At 36.7% G+C, this 20,385-nt stretch overlaps 1 protein-coding gene across 6 annotated transcripts in view; it reads right to left on the bottom strand.

Annotated features, from left to right (window-relative positions):
* The window catches only part of ADGRV1 (adhesion G protein-coupled receptor V1), a 598,696-nt gene that overhangs the window by 460,328 nt on the left and 117,983 nt on the right, over positions 1–20,385 (bottom strand). For all 6 annotated transcript variants that reach the window (XM_055297968.2, XM_063612214.1, XM_063612213.1 and 3 more), the window contains 9 exons: positions 18,954–19,169; positions 17,019–17,234; positions 16,049–16,293; positions 14,326–14,507; positions 12,392–13,203; positions 9,939–10,148; positions 3,226–3,356; positions 2,533–2,632; positions 1,449–1,628 (listed from right to left, as the gene is read on the bottom strand). In XM_055297968.2, coding sequence (XP_055153943.1) covers positions 1,449–1,628; positions 2,533–2,632; positions 3,226–3,356; positions 9,939–10,148; positions 12,392–13,203; positions 14,326–14,507; positions 16,049–16,293; positions 17,019–17,234; positions 18,954–19,169 — 2,292 coding nt within the window. The remainder of the gene's footprint in view (positions 1–1,448; positions 1,629–2,532; positions 2,633–3,225; positions 3,357–9,938; positions 10,149–12,391; positions 13,204–14,325; positions 14,508–16,048; positions 16,294–17,018; positions 17,235–18,953; positions 19,170–20,385) is intronic.

Below are 20,385 nucleotides of genomic sequence, written 5' to 3'. Positions count from 1 at the left end.
TCGGAGCAGCCCACCGGCCCTGCTGGCCCAGGACAATGAGGGGCTTAGCACCCAGGCCAGCGGCTGCGGAGGGTGTACTGGGTCCCCCAGCAGTGCTGACCCATGGGCACTGCGCTCGATTTCTCACCGGACCTTAGCTGCCTTCCCGCGGGGCAGGGCTCGGGACCTGCAGCCTGCCATGCCTGAGCCTCCCACACCCTCCATGGGCTCCTGGGCGGCCCGAGCCTCCCAGACGAGCACCACCCCCTGCTCCACGGCCCCCAGTCCCATCGATCATCCAAGGGCTGAGGAGTGCGAGCGCACAGCACGGGACGGGCAGGCAGCTCCACCTGCAGCCCCCGTGCGGGATCCACTGGGTGAAGCCAGCTGAGCTCCTGAGTCTGGTGGAGATGTGGGGAACCTTTATGTCTAGCTCAGGGATTGTAAATACACCAATCAGCACCCTGTGTCTAGCTCAGGGTTTGTGAATGCACCAATCGACACTCTGTATCTAGCTGCTCTGGTGGGGCCTTGGAGAACGTTTGTGTCGATACTCTGTATCTAACTGATCTGATGGGGATGTGGAGAACTTTTATATCTAGCTCAGGAATGGTAAACGCACATCAGCGCCCTGTCAAAACAGACCACTCGGCTCTACCAATCAGCAGGACGTGGGCCAGATAAGAGAATAAAAGCAGGCTGCCCGAGCCAGCAATGGCAACCCGCTCGGGTCCCCTTCCACACTGTGGCAGCTTTGTTCTTTCGCTCTTTGCAATAAATCTTGCTACTGCTCACTCTTTGGGTCCACACTGCCTTTATGAACTGTAACACTCACTGTGAAGGTCTGCAGCTTCACTCCTGAAGCCAGCGAGACCACAAGCCCACCGGGAGGAACGAACAACTCCAGACGCGCCTCCTTAAGAGCTGTAACACTCACTGTGAAGGTCTGCAGCTTCACTCCTGAGCCAGCGAGACCACGAACCCACCAGAAGGAAGAAACTCCGAACACATCTGAACATCAGAAGGAACAAACTCCGGACACGCCACCTTTAAGAACTGTAACACTCACCGCAAGGGTCCGCGGCTTCATTCTTGAAGTCAGGGAGACCAAGAACCCACTAATTCCGGACACATTTTCACTTGGTTTTTCGTGCTACCATTGGTTCCCGGAGAAGAGTGACAGACATATGGAATAGAGCCACCCATGGCCAAGCCCAGCGTAGATTAGTAGACCCACAGACAGCCTAAATTACTGTATGCTGCTGAAATGTTATATTAATTACATTAGCATTTCTGTGAAAATAGATAATTCCTTTAATCTTTTCAAAAAATAAAGAGTTATAAAGTTCTGTCCTGAATGAAGAAATATTTTCTCCTGTCCCTGATTTTAGCAATGGCTTTCATCCACACAAGTAGAATATTAGTAAGCACTTGCCTGGAAACCCCATTCATTCTAGAGTAACACAAACCTAGAGATCCAAATTCTCTGTTGATGAAAAGCTGAATAGTTATGTTAGCCTCTTGTAGTAACACAAATCTTGATGAAAGAGCAAAATTTAAAACTCCATGTGGTTCATCACTGGCTTCTACTGTGAGGACAGCTGCATATCCTTGAGGATCAAGCAGGGCGATTCCAGCTGGTGGAACTCCTAAAAATGTCAGGGAGGAATCTAACAGTGATTTGGCATTAGCTTTTAATCACTGGAAACATAACCTCAGTCTCTGAAACATTAAGGTAATCAAAAGTGTTCTATTCTCTAACAAATCTTCAGGTTAACAAAAGCCACATTCCATTTTTCTTTCAGGTGGAAGATCATGAATTTCTTCACTTCACATATTACTGTCATTATTACTGGTTATCAGAATTGTAGAAATTGAATAGAAACTGAGGAAAGTACCCAGATAATTTGCTTAAAAATGACTCAATTTGGGCCAGGTGTGGTGGCTCACGCCTGTAATCCCAGCACTTTGGGAGGGCGAGGCAGGCGGATCACAAGATCAAGAGATTGAGATCATCCTGGCCAACATGGTGAAACCCCGTCTCTACTAAAATACAAAAATTAGCTGGGTGTGGTGATGCACGCCTGTAGTCCCAGCTACTCGGAAGACTGAGGCAGGAGAATCGCTTGAACCTGGGAGGCGGAGGCTGCAGTGAACTGAGATTGTGCCACTGCACTCCAGCCTGGCAACAGAGTGAGACCCTGTCGCAAAAAAAAAAAGACTAAATTTGATTTATCCATATAATTGGTCCAAAATTCAAATTGGCTTGTAAGTCTCAAATTAATTTCAAAAAAATTCTACCTTCGGAAATGAATTTTGTTCTGTAAGTAACCATTTAGCAAAACGTTTCAGGGTTTTTTTCCCTAGTCTATAAAGATAAGTATTCCCATATGGTGCTAATGTTTTTTAGATCTAACATTTCTAGGGGACACATAATAAAGTAACATTTTAAAAATTGGTATGCATCTAATTGTTGAATACAGAGATAACAACAATTTTCTTTCTTTTACAAAAAGAATATACCAAAAAAATTAAAATTAAATTCTGAATTACCTTGTGTCCTGACATCATACAGAATGACTTGGTATACTTCTTTCTCCTCAGGAATGTTGTCATCCAACAAATGCACAAACAATGTTGTATTCAATGACCCCTATGTCATACAGAAAGAAATCAATCCATCTGTCGTTATTGAATATGAACTATCTCCTGCTTTATTTTTATTCACCTTATAAATTGGGTAGGCAAACATATTTTCATTGAAACAAAAGTTCTGTGGCTTAAAAATAAATAAATAAAAACCACTGACTCATGGGAACCTAATCTCCAAGCAGACAGGGGCTAATTGTGGAAGATCTTGAATGCTGAGCTAATGAACGTAAATCTTATTCACTGAGCAATGTAGCACTATTGGAAATCTCAAAGCACAAAGTTGGGGAGGTTTCTACAACAATGGTGAATAGAAAAAACTGGAGCAGAGAAAAGAATACAAGTGCTGCAGGGACACTAGTCATTAAAAGTCCAATGTACTACTCAAGGCAGAGGGTAATATTGGCTTGGCTTAATATTGAGGCAACGGGAAGGAAGATAAAAACAATTAAATACATCATCAAAGAATTCATACGAAGTAGGTCTGGAGAAGAGAGAAAGATAATAACTACAATAGTGCTGCTTTTCTATCCCATTTTCCTCAAAATATACCATTCTTTCTAGATATTTGTGATCGACTTTTCTTTGCAGTATTACCTCAGGAAAGAAGAGTTGTCCACTAAAGTTAGCAAAATTGAGTTCTAGATTTTGCCCAATAATTTTCCAGTTAACAGTAACATTTCCTCGACCAGGGAAAGTTCTTATCACATGGAATTGTAAAATTTCTCCTGCAAGTAAAATGTGTAAATTGATAAATGCTTAATGGAAAATAAACTTCACATTTGAACTCAACAAAACCCAAATCCCAAGCATGCAACTATTACAGCACCTTTCCCAAGAACATTACAAAGCTGTTTTGTTTTGAATTTTCTAGAAGCTTTATACATGCTTATTGTTTATTATCCCACTTCTGAATACTTCAATTTAGTAGAACTTCAGGAAATTCAATATGTAAAAGTTACAAAAGCACATGCTAAAATGGGAAACACAAACTTTTATACACTCCAAAACATGCACCAGAACATAAGTGTTCTGTAAAGAAAATAATAAAGTCCTCATGATAGTAACACAAGTAAATTCTTCCTTCACTTTTCAAAAGGGCACAAATCCTTACACTAATATGCAATGTGATTTTACACAATGCATGCATAAAAATGCTTGCAAATACCTGAAAATCACATTTCTTTAGTTGTAACTTACATATACCATCAATGATTTTGTTTTATAAAAAGAAATACAAAGGAAAGATGTCAAATCTGTACATCAACATCTGTAACTTTGCCAAAGTTACAGTTATCCTTCCTGGATGATGGAGACATTTTAGATCTCTTCTATTCCTGGCTTTTATCTCCATATAATACTTTACAAAAGTGAAGAAAATCGTAACATGTCTTTCAAATTGCTAAAAGCATAAAGTAAGCTGTTAGGGAGCGTGCTAATGGCCATATGACTTGTTGAAAGTATGCTCAATTCACTAGCTTTATATGATGATGAACACAGCTAAGAAATACCAATGAACTGTATCACTAAAAAATTATTATTATGCAAAGATAGAATGATGTTTAAAAAGATTTAGAAGACAACATCCTTAATCAAATTGTATAGCATAGACATATAGTTAAAAACCACAAACATTCACTAAAAATGTCACTTTTAGTTAGCTTTAGTTCAGTTAGCTATCCAAGTAACTTTTGTGTATATAAGTAATATCTTCAAACATTTTTTAAAAAGTAGAAATAAAGCAATAAAATTTAAACACCGTTTTCCAGTATTTTTTAAACTGCCACATTTTTTATTTCTGAAGACAACAAATATTTCTTATAGGAAGATTTCTTAAAATACTATGAATTAATTAATTTAGAGACTATCTTAATTTCAATTTAAAAACACAAAATAATTTTTCATACTAAATTTAAACACAATTTTAACAAAATGAATATTTTAGGGAGAGTGGATAATATAAACAAAAGCATTAGAAAGAATTCTTTTTTTTTTTTTTTTTTTTTGACACGGAGTCTCGCTCTGTCACCCAGGCTGGAGTGCAGTGTTGCGATCTCCGCTCACTGCAAGCTCACTTCTTAAAACACATTTTAAGTGTGTCAATACAAAAAAAATTTAGTTACCATTACATTAGTAGACTATGTCTTAGATTTATCTTTTAAAAGCACAGGAATTTCTAGATCGGATTGTCCAAAGATTGGGATGAAAATGAAAGACTACGTATAGTCAGCCGTTGCTAGCATACCATTTAAAAATTTTGTATTTGTAAAACTTGTGAACAAAATATAGACACTACTATGAAACTCTGGTGTCTCTCTATTGTACAATATATAGAATTTCTAATAGAGCAAGTTTGGAATATTGAAAAACAAAAATTTATTACTAAAAAGCATAGGAAAATCCGTGAAGTTATTAAGCTATTTCACCTAGAGTGTTGTCTGGTGACTCTTTCAAAAAGAGTCGTGGTTTTCAAACTTTTCAAATCACAAAATTTGTTAATGGTTCAGAAAGAAAATTATGGAAGTTTAATGAAGTACTAAAGTGCAAAGAGAACACAAATGGCAAGAAAACAAAATGCAGGTCAAAAAATTTCCATGTTGAAGGGTAATCTATAATCACAATAATAAAATTGCAGTTGCAAGTTTAGACATAGAGATTTGGGAATAAATACATCATTTTTAGGTAAAAGTAAAAATAAAATGCTTAGGAGAAAAGAAAGTAAAATATTCAGACAAACTTAATACATGTAAAAACACTCAAAGTCTAATACTACTTCATCAATATCCCCTCTGAAAATTTAAAAAGTTACTATGAAAGTAACTTGCAAGAAAATACTGCAAAAATATAATTTGAAGTATGATACACACAAACACACATATACACAAACACATGCGCACACACACGCACATAGAGAAGCACATAAATAAAAGATAAATGAAGTATTTCTTAAACATATAATCTTGTAAGCCTAGTGAAAATGTATCATGTCAACAGCAAGAATAGTGTGAAATTTTTTCTAAGCAATAATCAAAAGGGAGGTATGTATTCTGTCTCTTTATTGCAGACTCCCAAGAGCCAGGTCCATTTAAAATGCCTCCTAGAAAAAATGACTGGACATATCAGAAAGATACCTTCTGCCAGGATGAAAAGTCAAACAGTCACAGGAAAATGAAAAACTTAAAAATAAGTGCTTAGCCTTCCAAATTTAAGGGAAAAGACAGAAGAAAAGTCTTGAGAGTATGTTATTTTTAGATGATAAAGACTTTACTAGATACTCAATAGCCTTCTAGTTTTTTCCCAAGATGAAAGGCAGAAGAACCTTTACCTAACAAAGTGTCTGACTACATAACCGGACGATCATCTTGATACGAAATCCAGAGTTTACCAAAAGTTAGTGACATATTTCAACTCTAAAGCAGATCTATTATATGGTGTCTAGGACTAACCTAATGCAGATAAAGAATATGAATGAAGAATGCATTTTAATAAACCTAAGTGTTTTAGACACTTATTTTCAAGACCAGAATTCTTTTTACAAAGATAAACACCAACTACAATGTACATAAAACTAATGGAAAACCAAAATACAGAAAATATATTTTAATAGATTCGTGTATACATGACATACGTACACTATCCAAACTGCCCTCTATAATAAAAAAGAAAATGGGATAAAACAATTATAGGAATATGAATAATGTGAAGCACAGATTGTCAATAAGAACAGTTAAGAAAAAGTTGAGTGTTTCCAGTAGAGCAGTTCTATATATTTCTTTAAAGAATCACATTTCTTGTTCAAATCTTTGTGTAAAAAAGATTCACGCTGTCCCTAAGAGAAGAAAAAATTTAAAATCCATCGAACATGACATAATGATTATGATGCTGCTCAGTTGGGTGACTGAGAGAAACACCTAGCACAGATTTATAAAGAGCACATTTATACCCAGTGTGCAACCACAGTAAAATCCATTGTCCCATGTTTCTAAATTCTGTCCATTACATTGGAAAGAAAGTAATATTTACCACTGGGCAGCTCTCCAGCTGCATTAGGACAAAATGTAGAAATAGGATTCTACAGAATTCAATGCATTGTTAGAGACTATGGCAATTCCTCCCATGAATCAAAAATGCATTCTAGAGCCAGAAGTTCAGCATAGTCCACACTGTAAATCTAATCACACAAATGAAACTCCAACACTAGGCCAAAAGCAATGTTAACACTGTTAAAAGCTCACATGGCACAATTATTTTTACCCCATTTGTTTAGCGGTTATCTCTGAAGAATCACCATGATGTTTTCATTAATTCACTTTCATAAACTCATCATGATACACATTTCTCTGTGCAATTTTCATGGTAATATAAAGCATACACAAAATACTGAACTATTGTGGCTTAATATGTTTTTGAAAAAATAATTTATAATCTAGGAAAAGGCTTAGGAATGAAGAGAAAAAAGTAAGCAAAAAATAGAAATTGACTCCAACCTTTATGTAGAAAATGTAAAAAATCTAGGGAGCACTCATGCCAGCAATAAAAGCAATTTGGTGTTTTAGATTGATATGCTAAAACAGATTTTTAACCAATAACACCTTTGGACCATTTATTTTAATTATTTTAATTACTAATCTTTCCTCTCTGCCTCTCCTGCAGATAATTAGCTGTTGGAAACTGACGAGGCCACAATATTGTTTTCAGGTGAAGTTCATCTGGGCCAAAGAGACTGCAGGTGTTCATGTCTGCAGTTTCTCCAAGACGTTGTGGTACCCAGCAGGAGGGCCTCAGTGTCTTCAGAGCCCTCCAACTCATCACTAGCACCACCATCCAGGCTCATAGGATGCACTTTCACAACATTAGTGGCCCTGCAGTTAAAATTAATTAAATTGATCCTAGACATCCAAATTGTTTTGTATTCCTTAGAAAAGAGATTTCATCATACTGCTGAAAAGCGCATGCCTAGTCTAGCTCTAAGTCCCTCCTTAAATCTCATCTATCCTTTCCTGATCTCAGCTCTTGTTTGTACCTTCCATACCACTAACACTTTGATTCTCTTTTTCTTCCCCATATTTCTTCAACAAAACAAAACAAATCCCAAATGCTCCCCTGTCATCTGTTTTATCCAATGTTTCTCCTCTCCTTGCTGTCACAGCCAATAAGCAGTGCTTCTCAAAACTTCCTGCTGTGAAGGACAGGGCTTTGTGTTTTGTTTTGTTTTGTTTGCCTTAATCCATCAGAGGCTGACCCTCTTACAAAACAGAATAAAATAAATGACTAGATAAGTTAAATAGCAAAAAACTAACACAAACGAAAAAAAAACATACAAAATACCAGCCCATAGATACTGCTTTTGGAGATCACAGCAAAGTGAAATTGTTACAAGAGTTTCCAGTCCTCTTGTCACAGACCAGAAGCAAACACTGAACAGGCGGCCTCCTGAAAGCCACACTGAGGAGGACCCCCTGAAGACCTCTACGTTTGTCATCCTTAGATATTTGCTTCCTATCCCCAATCCTCCTTTAAAATTCATCTACCATTGCTACTGTTTTATTTGGCCCATTCGATATCTAACTCCCCTTTTTGACCATGTTAGTTAGTAACTGATTGAAAACACACTCTCTCCCTGGTTTCTCCCTGCCTCTCCAGCAAAGGCTTCTCTCTCCTCTTGGGTAATTTTTCTTTCCCAGCACCTTAGTCTGATGTTCTGCATGGTTCCATTCCGATAATTTGCTTTTTTTCCCTCTGTCCACAAAAATCATCATATTCATTTTCCAGATTTCAGCTATCATCTTTAACCAATGTCCACCTTTAACCTGAGACAGAGTCAGGTTCTCTCACTAATTTCCTTCCCTCACACAGGCACTGCTGCTCAAATTCATTATGCTTCCAACTCAAATAACTTCAAATATTTACCAAAAGTCCCTGCATTGCCAGGTTCTGCAGCAGACGCGAGTTCAAGCAAAACAAAGTCTCTCCTCACTAGGTGCCCTATATAGCATGGGCTTTGGATTTGACACAGCTGGGCATAAGCACTACCACTGAATAATTGTTGCTATTTAGTCTCTCTCAAATTCAGTTTCCTTGTATGAAAATCTGGTGTATACGATTATACCTATTTCATAGGACTGCTGTTAAACTTAAGTGAAATAATGAAGGTGCAGTTTCTGCCACACAGAAAACACTCCATAAGTGTTACTGTTGTCACTATTATTAACTATTCCTGCAGTAACTCTGTATTATGTTACAAATAACTTTTTGATAGTTGATGATCTGTCTTTAGGTTAGATTTATGGAATTAGTCACTTTTACTCATTACTGCTATGACAACATGCAATTCCAAACCATCAATAAAAGTAGAGTACTGAAAATGGCTCGAATATTTGCATGGATAAATAAACTTGCAAGTTGGAAGTACAGTAAGGGAAAAGGTAATACAGTAAAATACATTCTGTTTCTGGCACAGCCACTAACCATCTGACACTGTCAAGTCTTTTAATCTCTCTATGTCTCAATTTGTTTTCTCATCTATTAAATAGATGTCCAAGTACATAATCTATATCCTTTTCATTTATTAACTATTCAAGGTAAAATTATTTTTTTAATTCCAGATAAACTATGTAATGAAACACAGGCTATCAATACCTATTTAGCCCAAAACAGGCTTACTCGAAGACAAAAACACCGTTCTGTTTTAAACACACAAAAATTAGCCCCTTTATGCAAAACCCTACATATGATGTAAAATATTAACTAAGAATTCAAGAAAATTACTGTTTTTTAAGGAAAAAAAGACATTTTATAAGGTTTGGCAATTTGTTCATAAAATATACAAACACAATATAAAATCCAGGCTAAAATATTCACTGATGACAAACTATTACTTGTTTTTAACCGGTTGCCAATGTTTCACTGTTTGATAACAACAGCTACCCTTGGGCATACACTATACTTGCCAGGAACTACGCTAAGCACTTTACCTTTATTAGCTCACTTAATCCTCACAAAGAAACCTATTAAGTAATATTTTGAATCATTTAACAAATGGTAAAACTAAGCATTTCAGGTTTAACTTCCTTAAAATCATACCAGTAGAGAATGGCAAGCTAGAACATAGTATTGGTTTGCAAGGCTCCTAAATCTGGCTAAACAGTTCATTATAAAGCCTTCTCCCAAAGAAGTTCTATGCAGATTAACATACACACAGTTCAACAAAATAATGAAAGGGAAAAAATATCAGAAGTTTTAAAGCACTAGACAAAAGACGACATCCATAGAAAAGAAAATGAATATGCTTAACAAAAAAAGGAACCCACCTTCATGACCTATAACAGATCTGGAAGCTGTCTGAAAGCTAACAATTCCTGCCACATTGTCATTGGCCAAAATGTTCACTCTAACAGTGTCGGAGCTTGGCAAAATTCTACTTCCACCTTCAGTGTACACCAAACTAACTATGATACTTTCATCATCCTCTGGTTCAGAGTCATCCAAGATGGTTAAAATAACTGTCTTTTTGGTTTCACCTATAAAAACATCAATGGAATAAAAACCAAAGTAACAAAATTACCAACACAGAGAACTCAGAAAGGCCCAAAATAATTTCTATTTTTAAAAGTTAAGTAAAAATATGAGTGAATTACAACAGTTCCATATCATGGGCAACATAAGCAAATTTTAATTATATATATATATATCTTTTCACATATCAAACACGGTAAGATTTCATTAATGAAGACAGATTGTGGAGAAGGACATTTTGAATTATGGGAAAGTTAAAAGGTAGAATTGTTTCAAAGAATCATGGCTTTACTTCCTGGTTATTAGCCAAGAACAGTGACCTAGCTAGGAAAAGAGCTTCAAAGGTATCCTGTTTAGAAACAACTCCCTTTAGGAAAGTGGAGTCTCATTCTCATTCTGGCATTACTGTGATAATTTTAATCAGATATCAACACAATACCTTCCTGAAAAACCAGGAACACTTAGGGAATGGTGGTCAAAACGAGGAACTAAAAAGGGATGTCAAATTCTGAGCAAAAGAACCAGTCTAAATGAGATGCATCTTTGAGTAACTGATGAGATGAGATGACAGCATCAAGTACCAGTCTCCAGGAAGTAGTGCAATGAAGGAAGAAAACAAAAGAGGAACTCAAAGGGACAAGTGACAGCAACAAAAGTCCAAGCAATCTACTTTGCAATTTGATCTAGTAGATAGGGCACCACAGAATGTCCCTAAATCCAATACTTTCTGCCGTTCAGCCTAAGGTGTCCCCTATTCTATTTTCTCCCCACTTTCTGGAGAGAGAATGAAAGAGTGGGAAAAGAAAAGGCAGGGAAAAGGAGAAAGGAGATTAAATGCATGTTCTCTCTTTTGTGACCCTGCTGCATTTTCATCAATACAGCAGTGTCAAGATTGCTTTAAGAGAGTCTGCATTATCTAAGAATCTAAGTTAGCAAGAGCTATAAAACAGTCCATTTTGTGTGATGCTAAGGTTATAATTCATGGTAATAGTAATTTATATAATGCTATTTCTTTATATATAACTTTCTTTGTAGTTAACAAAACCACTGGAAAAATCTAACTTTATATTTTCATTTCCACTCCCTCCTTGTTACATTTTCGTTATTCCTTTTGAAATAGAAAAGTTACCAATTACTAACCTGTTCCTATCTTCTGTCAAGCATATCATATCCCACTAAATCCTCAAATCACTGACTAGAAAATAACCATAATTAAAATATTTTATACAATTTTTAAAATTTACTCTAAAACATAATGAGTATTATATGTTTCAAAAAGCATATTACATATGTACCATGACCTCTAATTAGTTTCCAAAAAAAAGTATATGCCTTAAAAAGTTAAACAACAAATATAATGGATTGTTCTAAAATATAGAATTATGAATAAAGTTTCTTTCCTGCATTTTGTTGTATATTCTGAGGTTTTTAGAGTATACATTACTTTTTCAACCAGAAAAGCACTATGTTTTAAAAAATTTTGTGGAATATATAATTGCCCAAATGAGGATGTAATCAATAATCTCTGTAAAGATACATTTCCCACACCCAAAGAAAACTATTTTAAACATACTAACTTTCCCAATTTTAAATAGCACAGGAGTCAACCAGTCCTGAAAAAGAACCAATCTGATCCTAATTCTAATTAGCTGATCATGTAAAATATCAGTATATTGTTTATGAAAATTTACAAGTGATCGCAAGTGTAGGAACAGTACTATAAATTGATCACTAGGATTAATGTAATATAAATGCAGTCACCAAAGTTTATGCTACTTTTACTTACAAATAATTTTCTCTGATGATATTTCCTGATTTGTCTAGTGCATATGAAAATGTTTATCAATTAATACTCATTTTCCTAGCTACCACTGCTTCTTACCAACATGTATGGTTGTAGGTACATGGTTCATTATTAAAATTTCCCTTACAAAATTAGAACTTGCCTTATAGTTTCCTCTGTGCTTTGTTAAAGACACTACTATCAAACATAAAGGGATGAAATTCACACATTCCCGGAAAATCTATTTTTTAAACTAAAAAGATATGTATGTACAGTCATGTCAGTCTATGTATGTCATGTCAAACATTAACAAGCCAATTACCTTCTATTTTTTCTAAAGCCAAACTACATTTTTATATATTAGCAAGAATGTACCCAGTAAGAATTCTTATAAATTTTATCATAAAAATGCACTATGATGACTTTACCAGGGGCAACTGAAATTCATTTAGAACCATTGCTCACCTTCAGCAAAGGTCAGAATCTCTCCAGCACCTATAAAATCTAAACCTTCAGTAGCTGTTCCACCAACAACATGCCATTCGACTGCCACTTGACCTAAGCTGCCCCCTGTCCTGTGTATCATCAGCTCCACCAAGGTTTGGGGCTGCTCCTGAACTTCAACAAATAAGCCATCTTCGGAAGTATTGGGACTAATACTGTAGATCACAAACACTCCAAAGGCATCACCATTTAGTGCTATGACAACTGTAGAAGTATTTGGCTGTCCTATGGTTGGCTGATTTTTCAAACTGGCTGAAATGTTCATGAGGTGAACTTCAAGGAGAGAAATTAGAAAACTCTCATCCATCTCCGGGAAATCATCAGGAAGAACAGACACTGTGAGATTTGCAAATTCATCACCTTCCTGCATTATGGCCCATTGCCTTGTCACAGGCTCATAGTCACTCCCAGCCACAGCCTGACCACTAAAAAGAGATGCTACCCTGGTCATGTTTTTCCTGTAGGTCCAGAAGTCTGAATTGTTGACAGCTGGGCTGATCCATGATGTCATCCAGAAACACTGGGGACCCTCAGAAGCACTGAAAAATGAAAACGCTGAGCAAGCTTGTTCCTTAAGGCACAAAGTGGCACAGGTATATTGGGGCTCCCCCACGGCAGAGACATTCACCCAAGTTCTCCAAAGTGGGTCAGGCACTCCTTGAATTGGTGATTCATAGTAGGACAGTAAATCTTGACCTTCCTCCATTGCCAGAGCCACTACATCAATGTCAGAAGTACTGTAGAACAACAACAGCCGACCAAAGTTCCCTCCGCTAAAATGTGGAGTGACAATTAAAAGATAGGTTAAGCGCTCAAAGTAATTACACATACAGAAGAGGAATGCTGATTGTGGTTTTTAATTTTTTAAAAAAAGTTTAAAGTCGTAGTACAAACACAATCCTGTTTCTTAATTACACTTGTCTCCCAACATTTTGTCTTCTCCTGTGAGGAAACCTTGCTAATTTTCAATCAAACAATATTTATTTTTAACCAAGCTATGAAAATATTTTCCAAGGTATGCAAATTCAGGGTTTCAAAACAAAATTACTAAGTTAATTTTTATTGCTATACTTAACTGAAACAAAGTAACAATGATAACAAACTTGACTACATTTTGAGGAAATGTAGTAACAGTCAGCCCTCCCTATCCACAGGTCCTACATCTGTGGATTCAAGACCGCAGATCAAAAATATTCAGAAAAAAAAAATTTTTTAAATACAAACTTTAAAAACCAGTCCAGTATAGCAACTATTTACATAGCATTTACATTGTATTAGGTATTATAAGTAATCTAGAGATGATTTAAAGTATACGGATGGCTGTGCATAGGTTATATGCAAATTTTATATTTTACACCACTTTATATTAAAGAGGAGCATCCAAGGATTTTGTTATATCCAAGGACCCTGCAATCAATCCCCTGTGGATACCAGAGGGATGACTGTACTTGTCACAAGTTCCCAAGATCCTGTTTTCTATTTCTGAAGGAGCTCAGTGAGCCCAATGCTGCCTCACAAAAAAAGAAAAAAAAAGCAAGAAAAAACAGACCTGGAAATCAACTCCTTCATACATCATACAAATGTTCTTTAATTTAAAAGCCAGTTATATTTAAGTACTAATTGTAACAAATTACAGATTAGAGCAATGCATTTCTGTGGTTAGAGAGCCCAGTGATGTAAAATTTATTACCCATTTCACTAACAATAGGTATGATAAATGAAAGGCCCTTTATACTAATAAGCATAATTCAATTAACAAATTAAAATAACCTATAAAATAATTTATGGCATAGAAAAAACCACAAAACCTAAATGATTTAACTGTGCAAGGTATCCTTCCCCACCACCCCACAACTCTCATCACTCCCACAGATGCAAGTAGCTATCTCATATACCTTCGCCTGACAGTTATATTAGCACAGGAACTTCTTTCCAGAGGCTCTTGAACACGATAAACCGTCTGAGCAAAGGCTACTGTACCATAAGGATTATCATTGGCAGGAATAATAATATTTGCAATTCGATCTAACCCAACAGTACCTCCACCAGAGGCATCAGTTAGTTGCACTTGGATAACCTAAAAATACAGCATCACAGTTCTGAAATTAGAATAAAAATGATTCAAGGGAAAAAAATCAAACATATACATACAAGTACAAGAACAAAATGGAATGAAATATAAATGGACTAAAAGAAACTCCCCCAATTACACTTACAAACCCAGCATGTAACAGAATAACCCACCATCAACATTTAATAATAGAACCTAGTTATATATAAGACATACAGGCTGTTTAAACTCCTTAATATTGTTATATAATCATGTGACTCAATTTTAATATCCCTGTTTATGTTTACCATTTCAACAATAGGACTTTTACGTCCTATACCTTTTTAAAAAAAATCTGAAATATACATTTTAATGGAGAGTTAATATACTATGTTTATTTCTCCCATTATCTTAAATAAAATTATTCGACAAAATTTAAAACAAAAACATACTGTAATGCCACCTAAATTTAGAGAGAAAAAAACAGAAGTGTTTTTTATGTGCTAATGAATATTTTAGAAGTGAAAAATGGCACAATTAGCATTCAAAATAAATTTTATGAACTTCTATAAAATTTTATACTATTAAAGAATAAATGCTATCAAAAGTAATGAGATCTAAATGTTAATAATACTTGAATTTCATACAGTAAAATTATCTTCAGCCAATGTATGTTAGTGATTAACTTTTCCACTGATACTGTACTTATATTTGCTACCTTGCTGCTTCATCAGGAAAAGGAAATATCAGGAAGATGTATCTCACATGGTATTTTTCATATAGTAAATTCTCAAAAATGGTTGAAGAATAAGTGGATGGATGAATGAATGAATGAAAAACCACAATAATACTTAAGATTGACTGGCTCACACCCAAGCCAAAAGGGAGTATAAATATAAGTTAAGAGTTTATACAGAACAAGCCGGGCACATTGGCTCATGCTTGTAATCCCAGCACTTTGGGAGGCTGAGGCAGGTGGATCACCTGAGGTCAGGAATTCGAGACCAGCCTAGCCAACACGGTGAAACTCCGTCTCTACTAAAAATACAAAAATTAGCCAACCATGGTGGCGTGCGCCTGTAATCCCAGCTACTCAGAAGGCTGAGGCAGGAGAATCCCTTAAACCTGGGAAGTATAGGTTGCAGTGAGCCGAGATCGTGCCACTGCCCTCCAGCCTGGGTGACAAGTGCAAAACTCCATCTCAAAAAAAAAAAAAGAAAAAAAAAAGAAAAAAGAGTTTATACAGAACAAATGTATTATAAATTATGACATATATATGTATACATATACATATGTTATTTAACCTTTTAACCAAAATGTTGAATAATGCAATGTAATTGTACAAAAAAGTCTTATAGTAGTAAACTGGCATATGTATGCAATCTATTTCTAGAATATTCCTGCTTTTGTCAACTGTAAGGATCACTTTCACACTAGCATAGTTTGAACATTCTTGCAGGAATAATTTATTTGACATCCTCTCCAAAATGTCACAACGGCCATCTGTTCTAGTCACTATAGATAAGGTATGATTTACAGTGTCATTCTATACTAGCCAGTCCTCTCACCTCTTCAATCTCCGGAACGTCGTCAGCCAGGACCTCTAACAACAAGGTTTGAATGGTTTCCCCAGGGGCAAAGGTCACATTACCTGAGACAACTCGCAGGTCGCCAGTAGCAAGCTGTCCATTAATGGTGGCAACCCACTGAACAGTAACATTGCCGAGTGTCCCAGAATTTCGAATTATTGGCAGGTTTACCTTCACTGAGTTAAACTCAGGTTCCTCTACAATAAGTTTAGTAATCTGAAAACCTGAAGGGTAGACAGAGCAGAGTTCATTTCAAATACAAAGTGAAACAGAGATAACAGTTAACCAAGCACCATCCTACAGTGGATTCTCTTTCCCCCTAAGCAATCTAAGTAGCTATAACCCACAAAAACCAGAGTAACACGCTGTGAAACAAATTGGTCTGCCCTGCCAAAATTTCCAAATTATTTTTCACTGTGATAGAAGTAGAAACCACAAAGCCCATAGGGCTCAAGTCTATACCAGACATGAGTGACAGGTCCAGTGAGCACAGAAGCTGATTGCACAGTGCAAGCCTGCTCCAGAGGGGCAGTTGCTATTTGGTTCCCATGACTGATGTTATGCAGGAAAAGGAACTTGATATTGCCACATTTCCTATTTATCAAGAAAGCCCAGAAATCCAAATTTTGGTGTAAATTTCTATAAATTAAATTATTTTTCTAAAGAAATGCCTAAGACTCACAAAACACATATAGGAGCCAGGTCACACCCTAAGGCCAATAGTCTGTGACTTCTCCATCTATGCTAAGAGACTGATTTAATTTCTTTTTTAAACAATCACTAACCACTGTCAATGACTGTGTACAGATGTCCTATATGTCAGTAACAGCAGGTTAAGAAAGAAAACATGATCAGATCAATCCTGAGTCTCTAAAAGTAAAGAAAAGATCATTATCTATGATCTATACATACAGACAAGTCAAAGAGAGACACAAATTAGTCTTCATACCAAATAATCCATAGGGGTCATCAGAGGCCTCAATAATAATGACTGCCTCTGTTAAAGCCCCTAGTCTGGCTCCTCCTGTTGTTTCATTCAGCAGTTGCACAAGAAAAGATTCTTCCAGTTCAGGATAGATATCATTAATGATATATATTGGCACGGCTTTACTGGTTTCCCCTTCTAGCAAGACCACATCTGATGAAGCTATACTATAATCTTCACCTGAAAAGACCAAAAGTAAAATGCTAAGACTTCTAAAATATGATCAAAACATTCCATATACTAGGGAAAAACTATTAGGTATCAAACTTTATGGATCTACTTGGAAATACTTTTTTGAGGATACTGACTACATTCATTCTAAGCAAGAAGACCTTTATGCCTCTCAGTAGCAAAATGGGTTTGATAATGTCACAAAATAATGAAAAAGACTTCCTAGGGGTGTTCAAGTTCATTCCTTCACTTTCAGAAAGATGTATACATATATTTGGTCTATTTATATAAATAGAGAATAATTACTTACAACATAGCCCCCCTTAACTACAAGAAAAAAATATGTACTTTTAGAAGAAAGAACAGACCTAGAATTGTAACGTCACTGGAGAGATAAATTATACCATTGCACAGATATGGAAACGCTAGCATCAACAATGATACAGCTGGATATGAAAAGACTTTCTTGCATAGATTGAAAGCCGCTACTGAGTACTGCTCAGGATGGCAGGAGAAAAAAATTAAAATTAAAATTAAAAAAAGGTGGGTGGGGAAAGGAGGGGCCCTTCGTGTGAAGACTGAGGACAATTTCTTAGAACACTGACCAATCCCCACCATCTGTCAGTGTGTGAGGCCTTCTACAGGCAGCCAGGTATTCCTAAGAGCTACCCCAGCCTACACCCGTTAGGTATTAGATGGGCCTGGTTTATTGTCTTTTCAAGCAAGTATTATGTCCAGATGATTTATTTTCTTAAATCAAGCACAGTGTCCCATCCATTCACATTCCTGTTCCTCTGAAAGCAAGCTAGAAAGGTTCTAATTGAATAGTTCTCAGACAAATCTCCCTCTGGATGCTGGGACGGCACTATCAAAGTAGGCAGTCTTCTTATACACACATCTGGCAAAGAAGTCATTTTCTTATATATAAAATAGTTAATACTAACTATTGCCTCTTCCTTGCTCTTCACAAATAAATAAGCAAGTAAGATAAAGGGATCCAGAGACAAAGCTGTTGCCAAACACTGAAAGCATGTAGCTGCCCATTTTCCCTGCATTCCTCAGTAGTCATTTACAAGTGAATTCCTTTCAAAAATAGGAGTACACTCAGAGAAAACCAGTGTTTTCCTCAGTTTACTTTTCATTGATTTGTGCATATTTTGGTCATCATAGCTTTTAAATTCATAGATAATTTGGCCAAAACTTTTTGCAAAGTCTACAAGTTCAGTGTCATAAATATATAAAAACTCTACCAGCACTTTGGGAGGCCGAGGTAGGCGGATCATGAGGTCAAGAGATCAAGACCATCCTGGCCAACATGGTAAAACTCCATCTCTACTAAAAATACAAAAATTAGCTGGGCATGGTGGCGCACACCTGTAGTCCCAGCTACCCGGGAGGCTGAGGCAGGAGAATCGCTTGAACCTGGGAGGCGGATGTTGCAGTGAGCCAAGATCACACCACTGCACTCCAGCCTGGGCGACAGAGCAAGACTCCATCTCAAAACAAAACAAAACAAAACAAAATTGTAAAATCAAGCGAGACTCCATCTCAAAAAAAAAAAAAAAAAAAAAACTCTAGATTTGTCCCTTGAAAAAGATACAAGAGTATTTCTAGCTTTCTAGTTGATTATCCTAATTGCAACTTCGAGAGGCTTTGTTAATCAAGGATACATGTCCCTCTGTGTGTATGTACCTCTGTATGTACTGCTTTTTAGTTGTCTTTTCTTACCAGCTATTGCAGTTATTGGCACAGCTTTAAACTTCACAGAGACATCTGCAAATGCTCCTCCTGTTCTAGTCACATTGATAATGGGTCCAACATGATTTTCTGCCACTCGGACAATTGGTGCTGAGAGCTGAAGAGTTCCAAATGCATCATCATTGGCAATGATAATTAGTTGTGCAACAGTTTCTACCTTAGGCCCAAGACGTGGAGAATTTGGAACTGAAAGACAGAAGATCCAAATAGAACAGAGAAAGCTATCAAAATTCTAAGAACTGGCCAAGAGTCATCAAGAAACCTCAGCAAGATTCCATCAGCCAAATAGGATTCTCATTTGGGGTTTTCCCTCTACCATTTATTTTATTCATTTATTTATTTATAGAGATGGAGTCTCACTCTATCACCCAGGCTGCAGTGCTGGAGTGCAGTGGCACCATCTTTGCTCACCGCAACCTCCGCTTCCTGAGTTCAAGCTATTCTCCTGCCTCAGCCTCCCAAGTAGCTGGGACTACAGGCACACACTGCCATGCCCGGCTAATTTATTTTGTATTTTAGTAGAGAAGGGGTTTCACCATGTTGCCCAGGCTGGTCTTGAACTCCTGAGCTCAGGCAATCTGCCTGTCTCGGCCTCCCAAAGTGCTAGCTAGGATTACAGGTGTGAGCCACCGCGCCCGGCCCTACTATTTATATTTAAGAATACGTATTGTTTAATATGCACCAGCATTAATCTAGACATTCAGGATTCAAAAATAAACTAAACAGAATGTCCCTGCTCTACTGTATCTTACATTCTAGAGAAATTTTTATTATAGAATTTATAACAAAAGAACAGTTACCTACAGAAATATTCTAATATGTGTTGAAAAGTTATCAAAAAGGAAAAAATCATTAGAGTATAATTAATCATCACTTTACATAATATTACAACAGATAATGATGAAATCTACAGAATGATCCTCTTCTAATTAGTTCACTGTGCCATTAAAACAAAACAGCACTTCAGTTACAAGATTGAGTAGGAAACTAATTTTGTTCCTTGACCTCAAAGACCAGCTACAAATCATCATACTCTAAATTACTGCCTCTTTAACCACTTCACCTTCTTCCCTGACAAACCTGTTCTGCACTGCCCATTCTTAATTAATGCTGTCACTGAACTACTTTGTTACTATGGTCTGAAGGTTTGTGTCCTCCCGCCTCAAAATTCATACATTTAAATTCTAATCTCTGTGGTGATAGTAGTAAGAGGTGGAGCCTTTGAAGGTGATTAGGTTAAGGAGGTGAGACCCTTGTAAATGGGGTTAGTGCCCATGTAAAAGAGGCCTGAGAGAGACAGAGACCCCTCAACCCTCCACAAGACCCAGGAAGCAGACCCTCACCAGACACTGAATCTGCTGGCATCTTAATCATGGCACTTCCCAGCCTCCAGAACTATAAG

The sequence above is a fragment of the Symphalangus syndactylus genome, chromosome 11, assembly GCF_028878055.3.
Source record: "Symphalangus syndactylus isolate Jambi chromosome 11, NHGRI_mSymSyn1-v2.1_pri, whole genome shotgun sequence".
NCBI lineage: Eukaryota > Metazoa > Chordata > Mammalia > Primates > Hylobatidae > Symphalangus > Symphalangus syndactylus.
Note: the sequence above shows the minus strand (reverse complement) of the source record. Positions and strands in the feature narration are given on the sequence as shown.